The sequence below is a fragment of the Dromaius novaehollandiae genome, chromosome 20, assembly GCF_036370855.1.
Source record: "Dromaius novaehollandiae isolate bDroNov1 chromosome 20, bDroNov1.hap1, whole genome shotgun sequence".
NCBI classification, from domain to species: Eukaryota; Metazoa; Chordata; class Aves; order Casuariiformes; family Dromaiidae; genus Dromaius; species Dromaius novaehollandiae.
The window spans coordinates 1,816,442-1,834,445 of record NC_088117.1 but is presented as its reverse complement, the minus strand read 5'-3'; the positions used below and the strand labels follow the sequence as shown (position 1 = coordinate 1,834,445).

At 52.5% G+C, this 18,004-nt stretch overlaps 2 protein-coding genes across 2 annotated transcripts in view; both read left to right on the top strand.

Annotated features, from left to right (window-relative positions):
• The first annotated feature begins 347 nt into the window (after positions 1 to 347).
• AMBP (alpha-1-microglobulin/bikunin precursor) lies at positions 348 to 7,951 on the top strand. Its single transcript, XM_026106196.2, has 10 exons — positions 348 to 529; positions 1,792 to 1,934; positions 2,447 to 2,523; positions 3,191 to 3,304; positions 3,803 to 3,904; positions 4,551 to 4,588; positions 5,547 to 5,625; positions 5,747 to 5,914; positions 6,233 to 6,409; positions 7,784 to 7,951. Exons 1-10 carry the CDS (start codon positions 419 to 421, stop codon positions 7,813 to 7,815), a joined length of 1,041 nt encoding a protein of 346 aa, XP_025961981.2. The 5' UTR covers positions 348 to 418; the 3' UTR covers positions 7,816 to 7,951.
• A 1,650-nt stretch (positions 7,952 to 9,601) lies between these two features.
• Positions 9,602 to 18,004, top strand: part of RABL6 (RAB, member RAS oncogene family like 6) — a 59,399-nt gene continuing 50,996 nt past the window's right edge. Inside the window, exons 1-2 of the mRNA XM_026106206.2 lie at positions 9,602 to 10,203; positions 17,421 to 17,555. Of these exons, the coding sequence (XP_025961991.2) occupies positions 10,074 to 10,203; positions 17,421 to 17,555 (265 nt within the window). The 5' untranslated portion in view covers positions 9,602 to 10,073. The remainder of the gene's footprint in view (positions 10,204 to 17,420; positions 17,556 to 18,004) is intronic.

Below are 18,004 nucleotides of genomic sequence, written 5' to 3'. Positions count from 1 at the left end.
GACCAGCAGGTCCTTGTCCCCATGCCTGGGACAAGAGGAGCTAAAGGAATAGATGAGGGTGAGGATCTCAGCCAGGCCACGGAAGAGCGAGGTGTGCGGAAACTCCCGGGGGACTCAGGGCAATGCACGAGGAGGATGCTTGCCTCCCCTCCTTTGCCAGCTCTCGGGAAGGCTCAGCACAGCTGTGCCTTGCAGATCCCGGCCACCACTGAGGGCCGGGCTGTGGTGTGCCCCGGGGCCTGTGTGGCCAGGCTGTGCGGGGCCACGAGCTGCCCCCACACCTCCCTGATAGGCCCCAGCACTCCCCTCCCTGCTGGCTGCCGGTCTGAAGGTCACGCTCCTGCGCAGTGGGGACAGCGCAGAGTCCGGGATCCTGGCCGGCACTTGGGGGCCGAGGGGCACTCTGAAGCTGCCAGACATGATGTTTTGGAGTCTCCTTTCCCTCCTTCTCTTTGCCGCGGCCGGCGGGACCCCTATTGGGGACCAGGAGGAGGATATCCAAGTGCAGGAGAACTTTGATGCTGAGCGGGTAACAGCGGCCTGCGGTTCCTGTAGCCTGGGGGCAGAGGGAATGGGGGAAGGCTTTATTTTGTTTTCCTCCAAGTAGGAGGAAAATATTTCCCATGCCTATTTCAGGCTCTGTGGGATGGGTCTTGGCAGTGAGGACCTCCCTGGGGTGCCAAGCGGGAGGAAGAGACAGCTTGTCAGCATGGGGCCCTCCTGTCATTGCACTGTGGCTCGCCCCCGGCAAGTACCCCAGCAGGGCAGCTGGAGCCCAAGTGGCTGAGGCAGATGAATGCCATGAGATGCTTGATGATCTGCCCAGCCTAAGACATATGCGTAGGGCCTGCTGATAGCCCTAGTATGCAGGATTCATGGGGGATGCAGACCGGCTGGGATGGGACCTGGGAGATTGCCCACAGGCACCTCCATCCCCTGCCTTGAAGCTCCACACATCCCCACACACGCACGTGGATCTGGGCTCTCCATCAGGGGTACCTGGGATGCCTGCCAGATGCTACCTAATGGTTCAAACCCTGCCTAGTGGTTAGAGCACTCCCCTGGGACTTGGGAGCCCCCACTCAGCTCCCTCCCCTGCTGCCTAAGACTGCCTGAACCCCCATGCCAGAGGCTGTGATGCCAGCCTGGGTGCGGGGATGGGCCCCGGCGGGAGCAGGTGAGAGGTGGCTGACATCTCGCCCAGCAGTGAGCACCCACCACAGACGGGGCTCCAGTTCTGGCCTTTGCTTCCCTGGCTGCTTGCTGTGAAACACATGGGCATCCAGCTCTGCATTTTGGATCAACTCCCTCAATCTCCGCACACTTTCCACTTCACATGTTGACTCTGTGGATCACCTGTCTCCTTTCCCCTGCGTGAAGGAAAGAGATCAGCACCTTGCTCCAGCCCTCAGTACTGCTCCAGGGCCAGGTACCCACACTCTGCCCTGAGTTTCGTCCTCAGGAAGCACAGTTTTGTTGTAAAGCCAGTGCCCTGGTAAGCCTGGCCCACCATTTCTCCTGAAAGGCAGCATGCCAGCAGCTCTCGAGTCCTGCCAGCGATCCAAGCCTGAGAGCCTGGTGGGAAGTTAGAGACCAAGGGTTTGGAAAATCCTGCTTGGTGCCCAGCAGCTTCCTAAATCGTGCAGCAGCTTTGCCCCCCAGCACCCTGCTCCATCACCCCATTGACTGATTTCTTTGCCACAAATGTTTTGGTTCTCCAGAAAACCAAGAGATGCCCCAGCCTTGGTGGAGAGTGGTCACAGCAGAGATGTCCCTTTCTTTTCCCTGCAGATGTATGGGAAGTGGTATGACATTGCTATCGCTACGACCTGCAAATGGATGAAGAACTATAAGGAAAAATTCAATATGGGCACACTGGTGCTGGGCCCTGGTCTGAGTGACGATCAGATCAGTACCATCAGCACCAGGCTCCGGTATGCAGTGTTGTGCGTGTGGGCTGTTGCTGTGGGTGCTCGTCACCCCCAAAGCTTTCCCATCCAGGGGTGCTGGGTCCCCCAGGGCCTGGGACCAGGCATGGAGAATTACTTGCTCTGGCTGGAGTCTGGGCACTGAGGTGGGCCTGGATTGAGCTCAAAATACCAAAGTCAATCCCAGCCCAAGAGGGTTACTACAAAATGCCATCAGCTCTGCTCCTGGTGGTCAGCAAAGTTCAGAGACTCCCCTCCATCCTTTGTTTTTTGTTCCCATCAGTGCCCAGTCTGAAGGAGGCATTTCCTGTCCCCCTGTCCCACTAGGCCATTTCCCTCCATCTTTCACAGCTGCCCAGGACTCCAGTCTGGAAGCAGGAGGCAGCAATGCCTGTGTGGGCAGCAGGGATTTCAGGGCTCCTGTGCCATGGCCAGCCTTGGTGCCTCAGGCAGGATTTTCATACCATAAATAGGAAGAGATCACTCCAAGCAGCTGGTTGCTTTCTCCCTCTCTCTAGGCAAGATGACTGCACCCATGTTTCAGGAGAATACCAGAAAACCAGCACTCCTGGCAGATACACCTACTATAACCCCAGTAAGTTGGACTGACTGCTGATCTGCTTGGCCTGAAAGCTGCTGCACAGTCAGGCCATGAGAACCAGTGCTGAGACTCAAAGCACACAGCTGGTGGTTGAGGAAGGGTCTGATGGGAGCAGGGCTCCCAAGGAAGGGACCACGCCATGGTTTGGGTTGTTTCTGGGCAAAGCAGGGAGCAAGGTCTTGGGGGCTGTTTCAGAGCTGCCCCTGTGTGGGCACAGGACTATGGAATACTTGTGCAGATCCCTTCCATCTCCAAGGTCCCAAGCTGGGCAGGCTCCCACTAGCTGTGTTTCAGGAGTGTGGATAGTGTTTCAGTTGTCTGAAAACCTTTGTTTTTGAATCCCTTTGAAAAACAAGACCTCAGTGGGCCCAAAGGGAGTCAAGGTTGCATAGGGGTCAGTAGCTGTTTCCCAACAATCAGATCATTTCTTGAATTAGGTGCCCGATTTCAGCCCCCAACTCTGGGCTGTCTTACCTTCCCTTTTTTCTCCCCTCATTTGAGATGCTCTGTAACAGGCCCTGTGGGTGACATGGGCTGTGTGGCTGGCACAATCCCCAGCCTGGTGTCACTGTCTCTCAGCTGGGCCCCTTCCACCTCCACGTTCCACCATCACACGCTAACAGGGCAGGAATGACGTCCTGTGCATCTCTGTCTCACTCAGAATGGGATGTGTCTATCAAGTCCTACGTGCTTCGCACCAACTACGAAGAATACGCTGTCATTCTGATGAAGAAGAAAAGTAGCTTTGGTCCAACCACTACGCTGAAGCTGTATGGTATGTCTGGCTATGACACTTTCTGGGCAAACAGACTCTTGGGTGGGCCAAAACAGCTCAGTAATATTGCCCTTCGCTTGGCCTTGAGGAACCTGACCACAGCTTTGAAAGCAGTGCATTGGCTCCAGCTCATCTTTGGCACTGAAGTGGATGTTTTATGGCTCAGCTGAGAGCCACGTCACACTATGAATGTCCAAACCAAGTTGTCATTTGGGATGAATGTGGCAAAACCTGCTTGGAAGAAACCCAGATCTAGAAGTGGCAGGAGATGCTGTCTATGACTGAGAGACATTAAAACCAGTTTATCAAAGTCCTTAACCAAGGCTGACGGGAGAATAACATGGGAGAGTTTGGACAGGACTGTGAGGCTTATACCATGTCTGCCTGCAGCTGCTTGAGCTCTGTGGGTTGGTGGGTGGTTGGGGGGCTCCACACCAACCCACTCACACGCCAGCCACCAACTGCCTGCTGACAGTCTGTTCCCCTTCCCTTTCCCAGGGAGGAGCCCAGAGCTGAGGGACGACCTAATTGAAGCTTTCCAGCAGCTGGCTCTGGAGATGGGCATCCCCGAGGACTCCATCTTCATCCTGGCTAACAAAGGTAAGCCACTGCTCCCTTCTGCCGGGGCTCCCTCTCCCATTGCCTCTCCCCCGGCATTTCGTCTTGGTGTGGCTGCTGTTTACGGCGTGCCAATTGCAGTGCACAGTGCTGGGGGACACGGGTGACATTCAGGATGGAGGAAGGAGAGAGAAGGACTTTGAAGGGATGGGGAGGAGGACACAAGATCACAGATCAGTCAGGCTTCTCCCAGCGTCCAGTTTTCTACTGTCCCCAGGGCAGTTGGTGGGGTCATTGCTGGGCCATAGGGTCAATCCTCCCACAACGGCTGTGATGGGACAAGGCTGCAGGATGCCAGAGCTGACCTACTGGGACACTTGCAACTGCTGCCCTTGTCTGGGCACTTCCAGGACCTGAAGAGCTGCTTGCTTAGCCCAGAGGCCCAGAAAGTGGTAGCATGATGCAGGTGGGTGTGGGGATTTTAGGGTGAGGCTCCTGGGAGCGGGAAGAAGATGGAGTACCCCAAGGAGCTGGAAAGCAGCAAACGGGGAAGAGTGCTGGGGCAAGCTGAGAGAGTGTCTCTTTCCAGGGCACTTGTGTTTGCATGGTACCAGGCCATGGTGAGATGACTTTGTTGAGAAACTACCCTTTTCAAGCTGCTGATTTTATTTCCCATCATCTGGCCTAGGTGAATGCATCCCCCAGGAGACCGCAACTGCACCCGAGGTGAGTGGTCCAGCTGGGATCTCCTGAGAAGGATGAAAGCTGGGGACATTCCCTCCAGGCCAAACCCACTGCAGACTCATCCTGGGACCAGGCTCTATGTACCAGGCACACTCTTCAGGCAGCATCTCCACAGAGCACCATGGGAGGTCCTCTTTCACTTCTGCTGGTGGGCTTTTGTCTGCAAGGACGAGGGGACAGGAAGGAGCAGGCTGAAGTGATGAGGGTCCCGGGGCAGTCAGGTGGACAGAAGCATTAATTTCCAGATGAAAAACAACATCCTTTTCTTACTCTAATCTTTGTCTAGTGTTTCACGGGAAAAAGTTACTCCATCTGGAGCCTGGTATCTCCTTAGTACTTGCCCATCTTTGAGCACCACAGACAGGGTGTGGAGACCACCTCCAGGGTGGGGAAAGCAGCTGAGTGCCTAGCCCACATCAGCCTCATGCTGGCTAGGATCTGGCCAACAGAGAGCCCCTGAGGGCCAGCTGGCCTGTTAGTGAGAGGCTGGCACTCGGGGAGCCAGCAAAGAGCATACCCTGGGCTCCGACATAACCTCCAGCTGGGTATTGCTCTAGGAGATGAGGAGGATGGAAGTCCACATCCTGTGACCTGCCCCATGACAGGCTTTTCACACTTCAGCACCCCCCACTGATCCCTTGGCTACACTCATCCGACACATGACGATCTCGCAGGGTTGAGTTTAGAAGGATTTTGAAGAGGGGATAGGAGAAAAACAGCCCGCTTGGCTTGAGAGCAAATAAAAATATTCTGGAGGATAAATCATCCTGCATCAGTGAGAGCCAGCTGCAGAGGCATGTTCCCAGGCCAGCTCAGGGCACGACTATGGCATTGCAGGTGTGTTTATCTGGAATGCATGGATCTGGCCCCCATCTTGGATGAGCACAGGACTGCTAGGTATGGAGGGAACCCACTGACCTGCACTTCCTTCCCTGTGCAGAGGGTGCGGAGAGCAGTCCTGCCCCCCGAGGAGGGCTCAGCTGCAGGCTCCTTGCCCCTTTACGTCGGCAATAAGGAAGGTATGTCCTGGGGGAAGGAGGGCTGCATTGGCCCTTGACAGCAGGGCATGTCCCTGCCCCGTGCCATCGCTCAGGAGCTGCATCATTTCCCTGCAACAGCCCATGTCCTGCTCATCCACAGATTCCTGCAGGCTGAACAGAGACCCTGGTCCTTGCAGCGGGATGCTCACCCGCTTCTTCTACAACTCCTCCTCCATGGCCTGTGAAACCTTCCTCTACGGCGGCTGCCTGGGCAACGGCAACAACTTCTACTCGGAGAAGGAGTGCCTGCAGGCCTGCAGGACGGAGGGTGAGTGGGGTAGCCCGGTGGCACGCTCCCCGGCCCCTGGCCGGCCACAAGGGCTTGGGGCTCAGGGGAACAGAGCCAGCCTGCAGGGAGGATGGAGAAAGAGCGTGGAGGACATCCTGGTGGGCTGAGGGCATCGTGGAGAGAAGGTGCAGGAAGTGCCTTTGCAGAGGCAGCAGAAGGAATTGGGGGGGATCTGCAAGTGATCTTGTCCACCGTCTGTGTGGGAGGTGCTGGTGTGCACCTGGGGGTGGGCACAGCACCCTGGTCTCGAGCCCTGGAGACCTGGCCCGCCCTCAGAGCTGCCCTGTGTCTCTGCAGCTGCCTGCAGGCTGCCCGTTGTCCAGGGTCCCTGCCAGAAGCCGGTGATACGCTGGGCCTTCGATGCAGCCCAGGGCAAGTGCATCACTTTTAACTACGGAGGCTGCAAGGGCAACGGGAACCAGTTCTACTCGGAGAAGGAGTGCAAGGAGTACTGCGGGGCTCCCCCGCTGGGAGGTATGGGCCATCCTGCCCACACGGCACCATCTCTCTCCTCCACCCCATCGCTGCCGGGCTTGCAGGAAATCAGGGCAGCAGGTGGGGGGAGCTGCTTGCAGCACCTCGCATCATGCTCTGTGCTGGGCATGGGTGTGTTGGGTCTGCCTGGCCATGGGACAGGTCGGTCCAGGGTCTAGGATGGGTCTATTCTGGGTCTGGGATGGGTCCTGGGTCCGGAATGGGTCTGCCCTGGGTCTGAGTGAGATGCATGTGGGAGGGATCTCTACTGGGTACAGGATGGGTTTGTCCCAAGTCTGGGATGGATCTGGGACAGGTCTGTCCTGGGTCTAGGATGGGTCTATCCTCAGTCCGGAATGGGTCTGGGATGGGTTTGTGCTGGATCAGGAATGAGTCCATCCTGAGTCTGGGAATCTGAGGGACTGAGGAGCACAATCATTTTTCTGCAGACAGTATCAAGTGGGGGGACTATAGAGGCTGCAGACTTGCTGAGACCAGGATTGGACTTCAATGTATCTTGATGAAAGGGCTCTGAGCAGGCTTCAGCGTGGTGGGGAGCAGTGAAGTGACAGCCCCTGGGCAGGGGATGCCCAGCACAGCACAGGGGGGGAAGAGCAGTTGAAAGATTTGGCGAGGATGGAGGGACCCTCACAACAAATGAGCACTGAACTGGGGTCCCAGTTTGGGATGTACTCTCCATGCGATGCCTGCTGGACCCTTCTGCTCTAGTCAGCACAGGGACTTCTATGTCGGAGCCTTTAGAGGGGTGATAGAGCGAAGCGCTGGGAAGCATGGCCAGGGCAGATGTGGAGTCTCCATCACTGGGGGATTTCTCCAAATGGGGATCTGTCAGGATGTTAATGTGTCCCCTTGGCCCCCCAAGCCCAGTCCAGCCCATGCACCCAGTGGCTGCCCTGCCCCAGTGTCAGCACACATGGCCCCTTCCACACCTTGAACCCATCCACCTGTGTCCACCTGGGGAGACACAGTAGTGAGGCTGAGTAGTTACGTTTTCCTGAGCACAGCAATGGAAATCTGAGTGCAGAGAGGGATGAGCTCAGGGATGTTCAATCATGGCCAGCTCCAGTTGAACCTGCCCCCAGTCCTGGGGCTGAAAAGGCTGCGGCATGCCTGACCTGAGCTCCCATGCAGGGCTGCTCCCCACTGTCAGGCACTGCCCTGGGGCCTCTGCGCCCCACTGCAGAGGCTGTGTGAGCAGCGATGGGGGCCGGGAGCCCACCACCCATGGGAGCAAAGGGGTGCCTGGAGGGTCCTGACTACTTCCCACCCATCCCCGATGGCAGGGACAAAGCAAGCAGCACGCCATGGGGTCTGCAGGTCTGGCTGTCACACCGTGCACTTCTCTTCTTGCAGAGGACGAGGAGTTTCTGAATTTGTCAAACTGATGCGGGGCGGAGGACGAGCTGCCTGCACCGAGCACGGCAGCCCGGACCGCACAGGAAGGCGCTGGGAGCAGCCCCGGCGCGTCGCCTGCACAGCCACGGCCGTGGCCACGCAGTAAATGTCTCTAACGTGACTAAAGAGCCCAGCGTGTCCATCTGGAGCCCTCAGAGGTGCAGGGGGGGGCGGAGAGGGGGACTTCCAGGAGGGTCTAGGTGATGCTGTTGAGTCCTCAATGACTTCCCCTACTGGGTGCCCCCACCCCATCAGGGCTGCTGGGTGACCCCCATGAGCCTCTGCCTCCTGCCCCTTTCCTGCTGCTGGGGTGGCCAACACGGGCATCGAGGGGCTCAGGGCATCCCGCTGGATGGGCTGCAGCCCCCCGTCTCCCAGGGGCTGATCACAGGCAGCCGGGAAGGGGGCAGCAGGCACCGCCTTAGCAGCAAATAATTCATACGGCAGCACAGCAGCAGCGGGAAGGGCCCAGTGGGACAGTGAGTGCCCCGCAGCCGGCACTGCTGCTCCCTCGGCCCCACTCCCGCCCGCAGCACACCGCGAGCATCCTGGGGGATGCGGGGATCGTGCTGCCAGCCAGGAGCACAGCGAGGGAACAAGTGGGGGCCGGGCTGTCCTGCTCCTGCCCAGGGCACCTTGCTCCCTCTGCCCCAGGTTCTGGGTGGGTTAGGACCTCATGGGAACTGCAGGCAGCACCCAAGGTGCCCCTTTGCCCAGGGCATCCTTGCAAGCCGCTGCCAGCCTCCTCACTCAGGGCGCTGGCTGATTTTAGTGTTCAGTCCCAGATCAGCATGGGGCGAAGTCCCCAAGCCACGGCGTCGGGGGGGTGCACAGGCACTGGGACCGCTCTCTGCCCTGCTCCCAGCGCCCAGGGTCCTTCCTGGGGGCTGTACCCCCAAGCCCAGCTCCCCCCGACTCAGGCTGCCAGGGCACCCAAGGACCCGGGGCACACATGGAGGACAGCCCTGGGCCCCAGGTGCACCCACGGCCCCAGCGGGGGCTGCTGTGCCCGTGTACCCTCCGACGCTGCCATGTGCCCCACAGCACGGTCCCCTCAGCACCCCCCGGGCCACGGCAGAGCGTCCCCCCCGCTCCGTCCTGGGCCCTGCAGGAGATTGGAGATGGGGAGCATGGTGGGGGGTTGGGGGGTGACAGCACGGGATCGCGGGGAGATGCCGGGGCCCACAGCGGGGTCATGGTGGGTCACGGGAGGGGATTATGGGGGGGGTCACAGGACAGTTCTGGGGGGCCACTGCAGGGCACTATGGGGGGCTGCAGGGGGTCCCAGGGGGTTATGGCAGCTATGGGGGTTTCATGGGGGAGGCCTGGAGGGGGTCATAGGAGAGAGTTACGGGGAGTTATGGGGAGTCACGGGGGGCCCTGAGGGGGTCCCAGGAGGGGAAATGGGGGTTATGAGGGGTCACAGGAGGGGGTGACGGGGTCACAGGAGCGCTTATAGTGGTTATGGGGAGCCACAGGGAGATCCTCGGGGGTCACTGGGGGCTCCAGGGGGGTCACTGGAGGCCGCTGGGGGATCACGGGGATCCGGGGGGTCGCAGGGGCCCTGGGGGATCGGCGCGGGGGCCCTCGGGGGAGCCCCACAGCCGACATGCGGCTTGGCCCGCAGGGCCCGGGGCTGCGGCGGCGGCGGCGGCGGCGGGCCCCGGGGCCCCGACGGGCGGCCCGGGCCCAGCGGCCGCCCCGGCGGGCAGCGCCCTCGGCCGTGGCGCGCTCCGCCGCCGCTCTGCTGGCCCGCGCGGGCCTCCGTAGCCGACGCCACCGCCTCCCGGCCCCTCCGCGGCGAAGCGGAAGAGGCAAGATGGCGGCGGCGGCGGGAGCCCCGCGCCGCCTGCTCTCCCGGCGCCGGGCCCCGGGAGAGGGCTGAGCCGCCGCACCGGCCGCCCCGCCGCTCGCAGGAGCCTCTGCCCGCCGCCTCCCTGCGCCGCCGCGGCCCCGGGCCATGCCCGGCTAGCGCCCCCTCCGCCAGGCACGCGGCGGGGCCCCGGCTGAGCCCCCCTGCCCGCCGCGTCGCCCCGCCGGCGGGTCGAGCCCGCAGACCTCCGCCCTGCCGAGTCCCGGACGCCCCTCATGGCCCCGCCAGCCCTGACCTGCCCGTGCCCCCGCTAAGCCGTGCCCTTCCCCTATGCCCCCCCCCCCGGCGCCGTCTTGCCCCTGAGCCCCGGAGCCGCGGCCCGTTCCCCGGAGGTGTCTGAAGCGCCGGCGGTGGCGACGGAGGGGGACCAGGAAGATGTTCTCAGCCCTGAAGAAGCTGGTGGGCTCGGACCAGACTCCGGTCAGAGACAAGAATATCCCTGCAGGGCTGCAGTCCATGAACCAGGCTCTGCAGAGGAGGTTTGCCAAGGGAGTCCAGTATAACAGTGAGTTGGAGGCCGGCTTCTGGGGAGTCCCTGGGGGGACAGAGCAAGGCCCGGGCGGGAAGCGAACCTCCGCAGTGGGTCCCAGGCGGTGCCCGGGTGGGCCCTGCTTCCTGTGGAACTGCGAAATGCATATGTTGTTCGTGCTTATGGTGGTGCTTTTGCCAGTGGTCATCCGGAGCCAAGTATGCAATTAAATGTCAGAGCATGCAGGAATGTGGGTAGAGTGAGGGATGGCAAACTTTATGTTTCTGTGCCAGACTTAAGAACCTGCGGTGCGGCAGTGTCCCCAGTCAGCAGGAGACGTCCTAAATGCCTGCATGCCTTCCGCTGGCTGTGGCACGAGAGAGAATTTCTTGTAAATCAATTTTAGCCAGTTAAAGCATCAGGGACGTAATTGCCCTGAGTGTGTGGGTGACCTTCTCTACAGCCCTGGATAATGGTATTTACAGTTAAGCGCTAATGGTTATATGATAAGGGACTTTTGAAAAACTCTGCTCTGCCAGGCTTTAATAAAAGGTGAGTGATGTATGCCCTTTAACTACCTTGGTACGTAATTTCATTATGATTATCTGTTTCTGCAACTGATACATTTGTTCTTTTTTCATAGAACTCTTTCAGAATTGTTTTCCTTTCAGTATTGAGGCTCGGGGTTGCATTTTTCACTTGAAGTTCAGTAAAGGTTATTTCTAATATAATGTTTCAGGAAGGCGCTGCAAGTATGTGAAATACATCCCAAAGTAACAATTGTGATACAGAGGATGGTACTTATGTCATTCTTTCTGAAAATAGACATGCTAACACAGAGCACTGTGAGTATTAGCTTGTCTGTATGGGTCTGTGCAGGCAGGGAAGTCGGATTGCAGGAGACTGAGAGATCAGCACTTTGGAATAAGCCTGATTTATAAACATGCTACCGAATAGTTTTTCTCTAAAGGCACACATGTTGGGAAATAGATTATGCTATATCGTAATCTGAAACCGTACAGGAAAGGAGAATTTAGCACTTCAGAGTTTGGAGAAGGTTTTTTGGTGTTATCGTGATGGATTGCTTTTGAATTGATGTGTTTTTGCAGCTCTGTGCTCTAGTAGGGAGAACATTTGGTGCATTTATCCAGATCACATCTGTTAAATATGCTAAGAATAGTGCTTAATTTAGAAAGTAGCATCTTAGCAAGCAGTCACGAATATGAACAGAAGCACAATGTTACTGTTAAGGGACTTGGTTCCCAATGAAAGATTAGAGGTGAGAATGAAACTATTATACCTTGGCATATAGCACTGCATTGTCAACCATATACCTGGAAATCCGCTAGTTAAAGACTATTGATCTCTGCGGAGGCTTTGTGGAGGCTACAGACCAGAACACATTCACGTGCTTCGCTGTTAAATGTTTAAGATCAGGTAGCTAATGTCAACTCCTTTTTCTTATATAATTTGAAAGTTGATTTTTGTGGTAGTGAATGTTTGTGCTGTGAACAATAAAGATCAACTGCATCTTGCTGGCACAAAAGTAGAAGGGGATAAATCTTGGTTGTGTGTTGACTACCTGCATGGATGACTGACCTGCGTGTATGTATACCACCTTATTATTAATACAGCAGGACCAAAAATGCAAACAGCTAAGCTACAAACAGTAGCTTGGTTGCTTTCTGTCTCATTACCAAAAGCCTCTGGAAATCTTTCTGTTTTGTGCCCTGTCTTGACAGGATTTGTGTTCTAATTACTGCTTTTATATCTACAATAAAACTGCAGCTTTCTGTCACTGCCTTAAGGGAAGCTTTCCAATCTCCATAGTAACTCTTCCCAGTGTCACTATTATATAATATTTATAGGAGATACAGGCAGGCTCATGAAGGGTTTTGAAGTACCCTACACAGCCGTGGCAGTTGATAAATAGGATGGGTTCCAGCATTTTGAGGTTATAGTCTCAGTTGAATGCAGGCTATGAAGAAATGTCATATACAAGTGCCATCCCTAAGGGAAGGGCAGAGCTGCAAATCCTGTGCTACTGTCAATGCACCTTTTTTAGCAAGTACATGAAATTCAACAGGGGAGTGCAAAATGCTTTTTATAGTCATCTTTAATACACCAGATCTTTAAAACTCTTTCTTTTCCCTGCAGTTGCATAGATCTGTTTCCTTTACTGGTCCTGAATTGAAGCGTGTTTCCTTACCAGAAATATTTGTAATATGCTGAGATTGCCTTGAGTTGCTTGCTGATAAAGTGGGCAGCTAATGGACAGGACGTGGGCCTTACTGCCCGGCTCTTGATGCTGGCTCGCTTTGGAGTTTCATGACTGTCAAGTATATTTCGTAAGGAAGCAAACCCCTATTTGAGGTGATAATGAAGACCATATGGTGCTTTAATGGCAGTAAGGATTATAAGTGGTAGCTAGCTTGCTCCTCTAAGTAAGTTGAGCTGAAATGATTTATGTTGATGGCCCCCCCTTCCACACAGTCAAGTTTTCAAAAGGAAAACTTTTGCAGGGTGAATAGATTTAGACTTCTGATGAGAGCAAAGGCCAGTAATAGCCCTTGGCAGCAATCACTCCCTTAGCATGAGACATCATATTTTAAAACAAAAGCATTTTTATACTGCATTCCCAACACACACACTCCTCATTTGCTCTCTCTGTCATCTGCATGCTGCTCCTCTGTTTTATGTACGATGCCCCAAATAGCACTGTAGTTGCCTGAGTACTATAGCAAGTACAGGGATTAAAAGTGGTCTGTGTCACATTTGTTAATGCTGAGATGTTTATGTGAGATCATAGTTCCTAGTATAGGGAACGAATCTGTTAAAACTCTCTTCTTTTCTCCTGGTTGGGGCAGCCTGAATGTGGATTAGGTCTGCTACAGTGCTAGTCAAATAGCTGTGCTAGCCCAGAGGGGGTAGCACAGGCTAGAGCAAGTGGGAATGAGCGGAGAGAGGAGGAGGTAGATCTTGTTCCTTTGGCAGCAATGCTCCTTTAAAGTGTCTTGGCAAATTACAGAAGCAGCAGGCTACTGAAACACGAAGGTTTATATAAGGGAACAGTTGCCTAAGAAGAATGAAATGAGCAGTGCTGACTGCGTTACATAGGCAAGAGGATCTCCTGAGAGCTACCCGTTGATGATAACTGACAGGAACAAAAGACACGGAGCTGCTGGAGGTTCGGGTCTAGCTGTTCTGTTCCCCAGAAGATGGTATGCCTTTGTCTTCTGGGCTGTATTCTTAAAACTGTGTCCAGAGTGCACATCACAAAACAAAACCTGCCATGGAGCACAGGCTGCTGTCATCGTGATGAACATCAGTCTGCCCTAAATATCTGACATACCTGATATTTTCATATCTGAAATACCAAACTCAGCATCCCAAAGAAATCCCCCAAATTACTCCCCTTCTTTTTACTTTTCAGCCTAAAATGTGTTTTTAAAGGACAAAACTTCACAAATATTCCGTATTCATTTTGTAAGCCCTTACTGCCATTCTGTTGTTTTAGGGTAGTAGTTCCCAGACTCCGATTGTAGTTTGAGAAATATTTTCATTCAGCACTGCTCCCAAAAGAAAAATTTTCTTTTTCCTGCTGCTTTCCATCTCCCCCTGTCTTCTCCTTTGTTCTGACATGGGTGTTTGTGCAACACGTGGCAAACCTGGAGACCTGCTTTGACTGCTGTAGCTTGTTCCCCTCAAGAAATGTGCTTGGGGCTGTCTGCAGAGCAGGTCTACTTCTTTTGACAGCAGTGTCAGCTTAGTGTTTGAATTACAGCCTTATAGTCACGATCCCAAGGACCTTAAGGAGAATAAGGTTTATGACCTTTAGAAGGGGGGTTATGGTTGTAGAAGTTGTGGGATCTTTGCTATGGGGTCTGAGATCCTTAGTCAGTGCAGCGTCCTGAAGGAATATGGGCAGAGTTAGGAATTCCTGATTTCCAGTTCTCAATCTGAGACTTGCTCTCTGGGCCTATGTCTTCACTGCTCTGCTTCCGTTTGCCCGTCAACAGAATGAAAATTCCTCTGTTTTTCCTGACACCTTAACAGTATGAATGAGAAGTGATTCGTCTAGCCTTTTTCCTCACTTTTTTATCTATTTCCCCATCCCTACCCTTCTTCCCACAGATAATTCTGCTGTCTTTGCTACAAACCTGTGGCTGTTTGCAGTAAGTACTGATTTAACTTAAAATAAGGCAGCAATTGTATATGTCCCGTAGGTAACAGTACTAATGTGAGACCCATACTATAGGAACAATAATGGCTGGTTCTCCTTTCATATTTAGGTACAGCCCAGACCTGTGATTTACCTGGTGCTTGCTGTGCTCTGAAGCCCCCTCAGCTGTTAATGTCTTGCAAATGCCTGTCCTTGGGTAGACCTGCCCAAGCCAAAGTCCCAAATACAGATATTTTTATTTTGCTAAAAATGATTTACATGACCTGTCTTCTTCGTCTTTTGTTTGTAAAGGCTTTTTCTTTCTTCAGAAAAAAAATCAGTGAAAACTAATGAATGTGTAGAAGGAAAGAGATCCTAACATGGAAGATATGGAAGGTGAAAAGGGCGGTTTGACATGTTCAAACGGAGCATGTGGTGCCACCAGCACACTAAGTTGATCTAAGTGTGAGCTGCTCAAAGGAGTGGGAGACCTCTCTGCTCCTGGCATGCCATGCTGTACTAATGCCTTGCTGTTACTGCTCACGCAGTCGTGCACTTGAGCTACAGCGGGAAATCAGGTGTTGTGGAAAAGTAATTTGGGGACTAGTTTTTGGCCAGTCCAGTTCCCTGATCCAACTCCACATGTAGCTGTGCAAGTAGTAGTGTTAGCACAGGTAAAGCCATGGGATGTGTAAGACTGCCTCTTCTGGAGGTAGCTCACACATAAGTCATCTGGAAGTGACACTGAAACTGCACCTTGAGAAACAACAAACAGCACAAATGATAAAGAGTCCATTTGTCTCTTGGAACTCCCTGTTTCAGTAGCTAATGCTGTAATTTGTCAGGGAATGTGAATTCTAAACTATCTTTCTAAGGTAAGCAGTGAGAGCATTTCAGAAGGTTCAGGTATTAAGAGGTGCAAATAGGTCCTTATTCCAGCTATGTCATGGACTTGTTGCATTAATTAAGAAAAATCCAAGGAATCCTCCTTTGGAATTCCACACAGTATAATAGGAAATGCAAGAAGTGCTTTGTTGTCTCTGGAGAGATGCTCAGGTATCCGTAGATGAAGTCAGAATATAAATATTATGTTCATTTTTGCCTTGATTATTTTTTTGCTATTTTAACAAGTAACTTTTAAAAAGAATAAACAGTAATACATCGTAGTGGATGAGAGCAGGACAGCAACAAAAACAGAGCAGAACTGCAACACAAAATTGCACCAGACAAAACTCTTCCATATAACTTTTTTATATGTTGTATCAGGCACTCTTGCTCTTAACAAACTTCTCCTGAAATGATGTGGTGGTTCTGCTTGTCTTGCTTCATTTTGGAGATGCCTCTGATAACTCCTGAGTTCCAACAAAAGGCAGCCTTGAGTGAGAGATTTCTTTGCCCAAGTGATGATGCACTACCTAGTGCTAATGGCTTGAATCTGCTATTAGATGTCTGAGCAGTCCATTTTCTAGGGGATAACAGCTCCTATGTGTCAAATGCAAGCGTAAAATTTCTGGCTCTGTTCAATTCAGCTGCACAATAGCCTTGTTGTTACTACTTAAAAAAAAGATGGAGGGGGTGTATACACGCACATTTGTAATATAACAGAAAACTTAGGAAACAATACTTACTGTTTTGAGAAAGAACAAGGTAATATTAGGTAGACTCTGGAAAGTCCAAGGCACTGATTGCTACAGAAATTGCTTTGTTGGGTTTAGTGCACTTCCTGACCCTAGTACAAGTGATACTTTGTGGATTCATTGTTTTCTCCTCAACAAGATACTCTGGACACTTCCTTTCCTTGAGATGAGTTTGAATGTATTTCTCCATTGACTCACTTTTCTTGTGGCTATAGACACGCGAACAAGCTTCTGCATATTACCGTAGTTCAGCTGAGTGGCCCAAGCAGCTGGTCTGGAGGCAGGACAGGGGAAGTGGAGCCTTTCTGGCTTTACCTGAGACCGCAGTTTTTGAGAACTCCTTCTGCTGAGTGCCACCACTATGCTCGAACCTTAACCACAGTAAGACCTGGCACGTGCTGCAGAGACTGTCCCTCTAACTGAGGCATGGAGGATCCACAGAGATTCAGTTTCTCTTCATTTTATTTCAGTGTTTTTTAAGCCAGCTTGTGTCTCCGAAAAGGCATGCTTGTTCTGGTTCAACTTAGCCTATTTCTAGTGGATAGAAGACAGACTGATTTTGGTTAAATTTGGACTGGGCCATCAACAGAGGCAGTTTGGCAAATTTATCCGTGGCAGTTTAAGATAGACCTCTGTGGTTGTTACTACTTTGTCCCTTTGACAGAGACTATGTTCCTTGAGGATTGCCTCCTTGTCTGAGCTAATCTGGGCTGTGATCTGGAGCAGCTGAAGAGCGCTACATGGTCTTGTTCTGCTTCACCTGCAAAGCAGGGTGTTGTCCCAGCAAAGGAAAGCTGGGGGCAGCTGAGAGTGGTAACAGCTTAACTCTGCAGTGATGTTCACCAGAAGCTGCCTCTCAGCTCTCCAAGAACATTCACAGACCTTTTGCACCAGTGCCTTGGTTAAAATTCACACCCTTATGAAAGTGGAGCAGCACTTGTGAACAGAATACCCTGTCTCATTCAGGTCAGCTAAGAACTGGTCCTTGAGTTTTTAATGACTTTGTGCAACAGGCTCAAGGAAAATATTGTTTCCTCAAGGAATGAGCAGTGTTTAAGGAGAAATGTAAATGATAGAGGAGATAATTGAAGGAGAAGCCTAGTATTGAAGCCTTGCAAAGGGATAGGCTATGACAAAGTTGGAGTAAGGGCTAGATACAGGTGAGAGAAGGCAGGAGGATGAAAAGTAAGCAGAAATGAGAGCAGAAACTTAGCTGGCTAAAGCTGTGCAGACTCAGTCTTGACATTGGTTCTTTCTGCTGAGCTAGTTTGAGTAACTGAATTAACAGTAATTTTAACAATTGAGCTGCTTGTTTTTTAACAAACCATCATGCCTGTGTAACGTGAGAGAATTAATTACATCTGAATAACGCTTGCAAAATCTTAACGTGCTTTTCCAAGTGTTCTTAGGTTTGTTTTAATCAACTTTATTTATCTGCTTGCTCTTTTCTTCAGTGAAAATTGTTATCCGAGGGGACAGGAACACCGGCAAAACCACTCTCTGGCACCGACTGCAGGGGAAGAAATTTATCGAGGAGTATATTCCAACTCAGGAGATCCAAGTCACCAGCATCCACTGGAACTATAAAAGTAAGGAAGGAGAGGGGTGGAGGGAGTGACAGTTGTGGAGCAGTCATCTGTGCCTGGGGGTAGAAGTTCTACTGCATCCTCATTTGCTTCTTATTCTGTGTCTGTTTGGGAGAGAAAAGGGGCTCTCAGCACTCAAGTTATTTTAATTTATTATTCGCAGTTTCTCAGTTGTGTTTTTAATAACTTGACTCAAAAACTATATATCGTAAGTACTAAAGGATATGCCATTGGAAGCTGCAATCCTAGGAAAGTTTTTCATAGGTCATCCAAAAAATTTGAAATATTTGTGATATGCTTGACATGTGGAAACATGTTTATTATGGAGATCTGCTTCTGAGGCTAGCTGTGCTTGGCGTTATTATGTTGTGTACAAGTGAATAACATGATGCACTCTTGTCTTTCATTGTCTGATCAAAATATAAAAAGCTTCCAGTAAATGATAAAAATGA

Bases quoted from the DNA above. Each gene is read 5' to 3' on its own strand.
- AMBP (XM_026106196.2), top strand. From the start codon at position 419: ATGATGTTTTGGAGTCTCCTTTCCCTCCTTCTCTTTGCCGCGGCCGGC. The intron at 2,524-3,190 runs GTAAGTTGGACT...TGTCTCACTCAG, and splicing joins ATACACCTACTATAACCCCA to AATGGGATGTGTCTATCAAG. The intron at 3,905-4,550 runs GTAAGCCACTGC...CATCTGGCCTAG, and splicing joins CTTCATCCTGGCTAACAAAG to GTGAATGCATCCCCCAGGAG.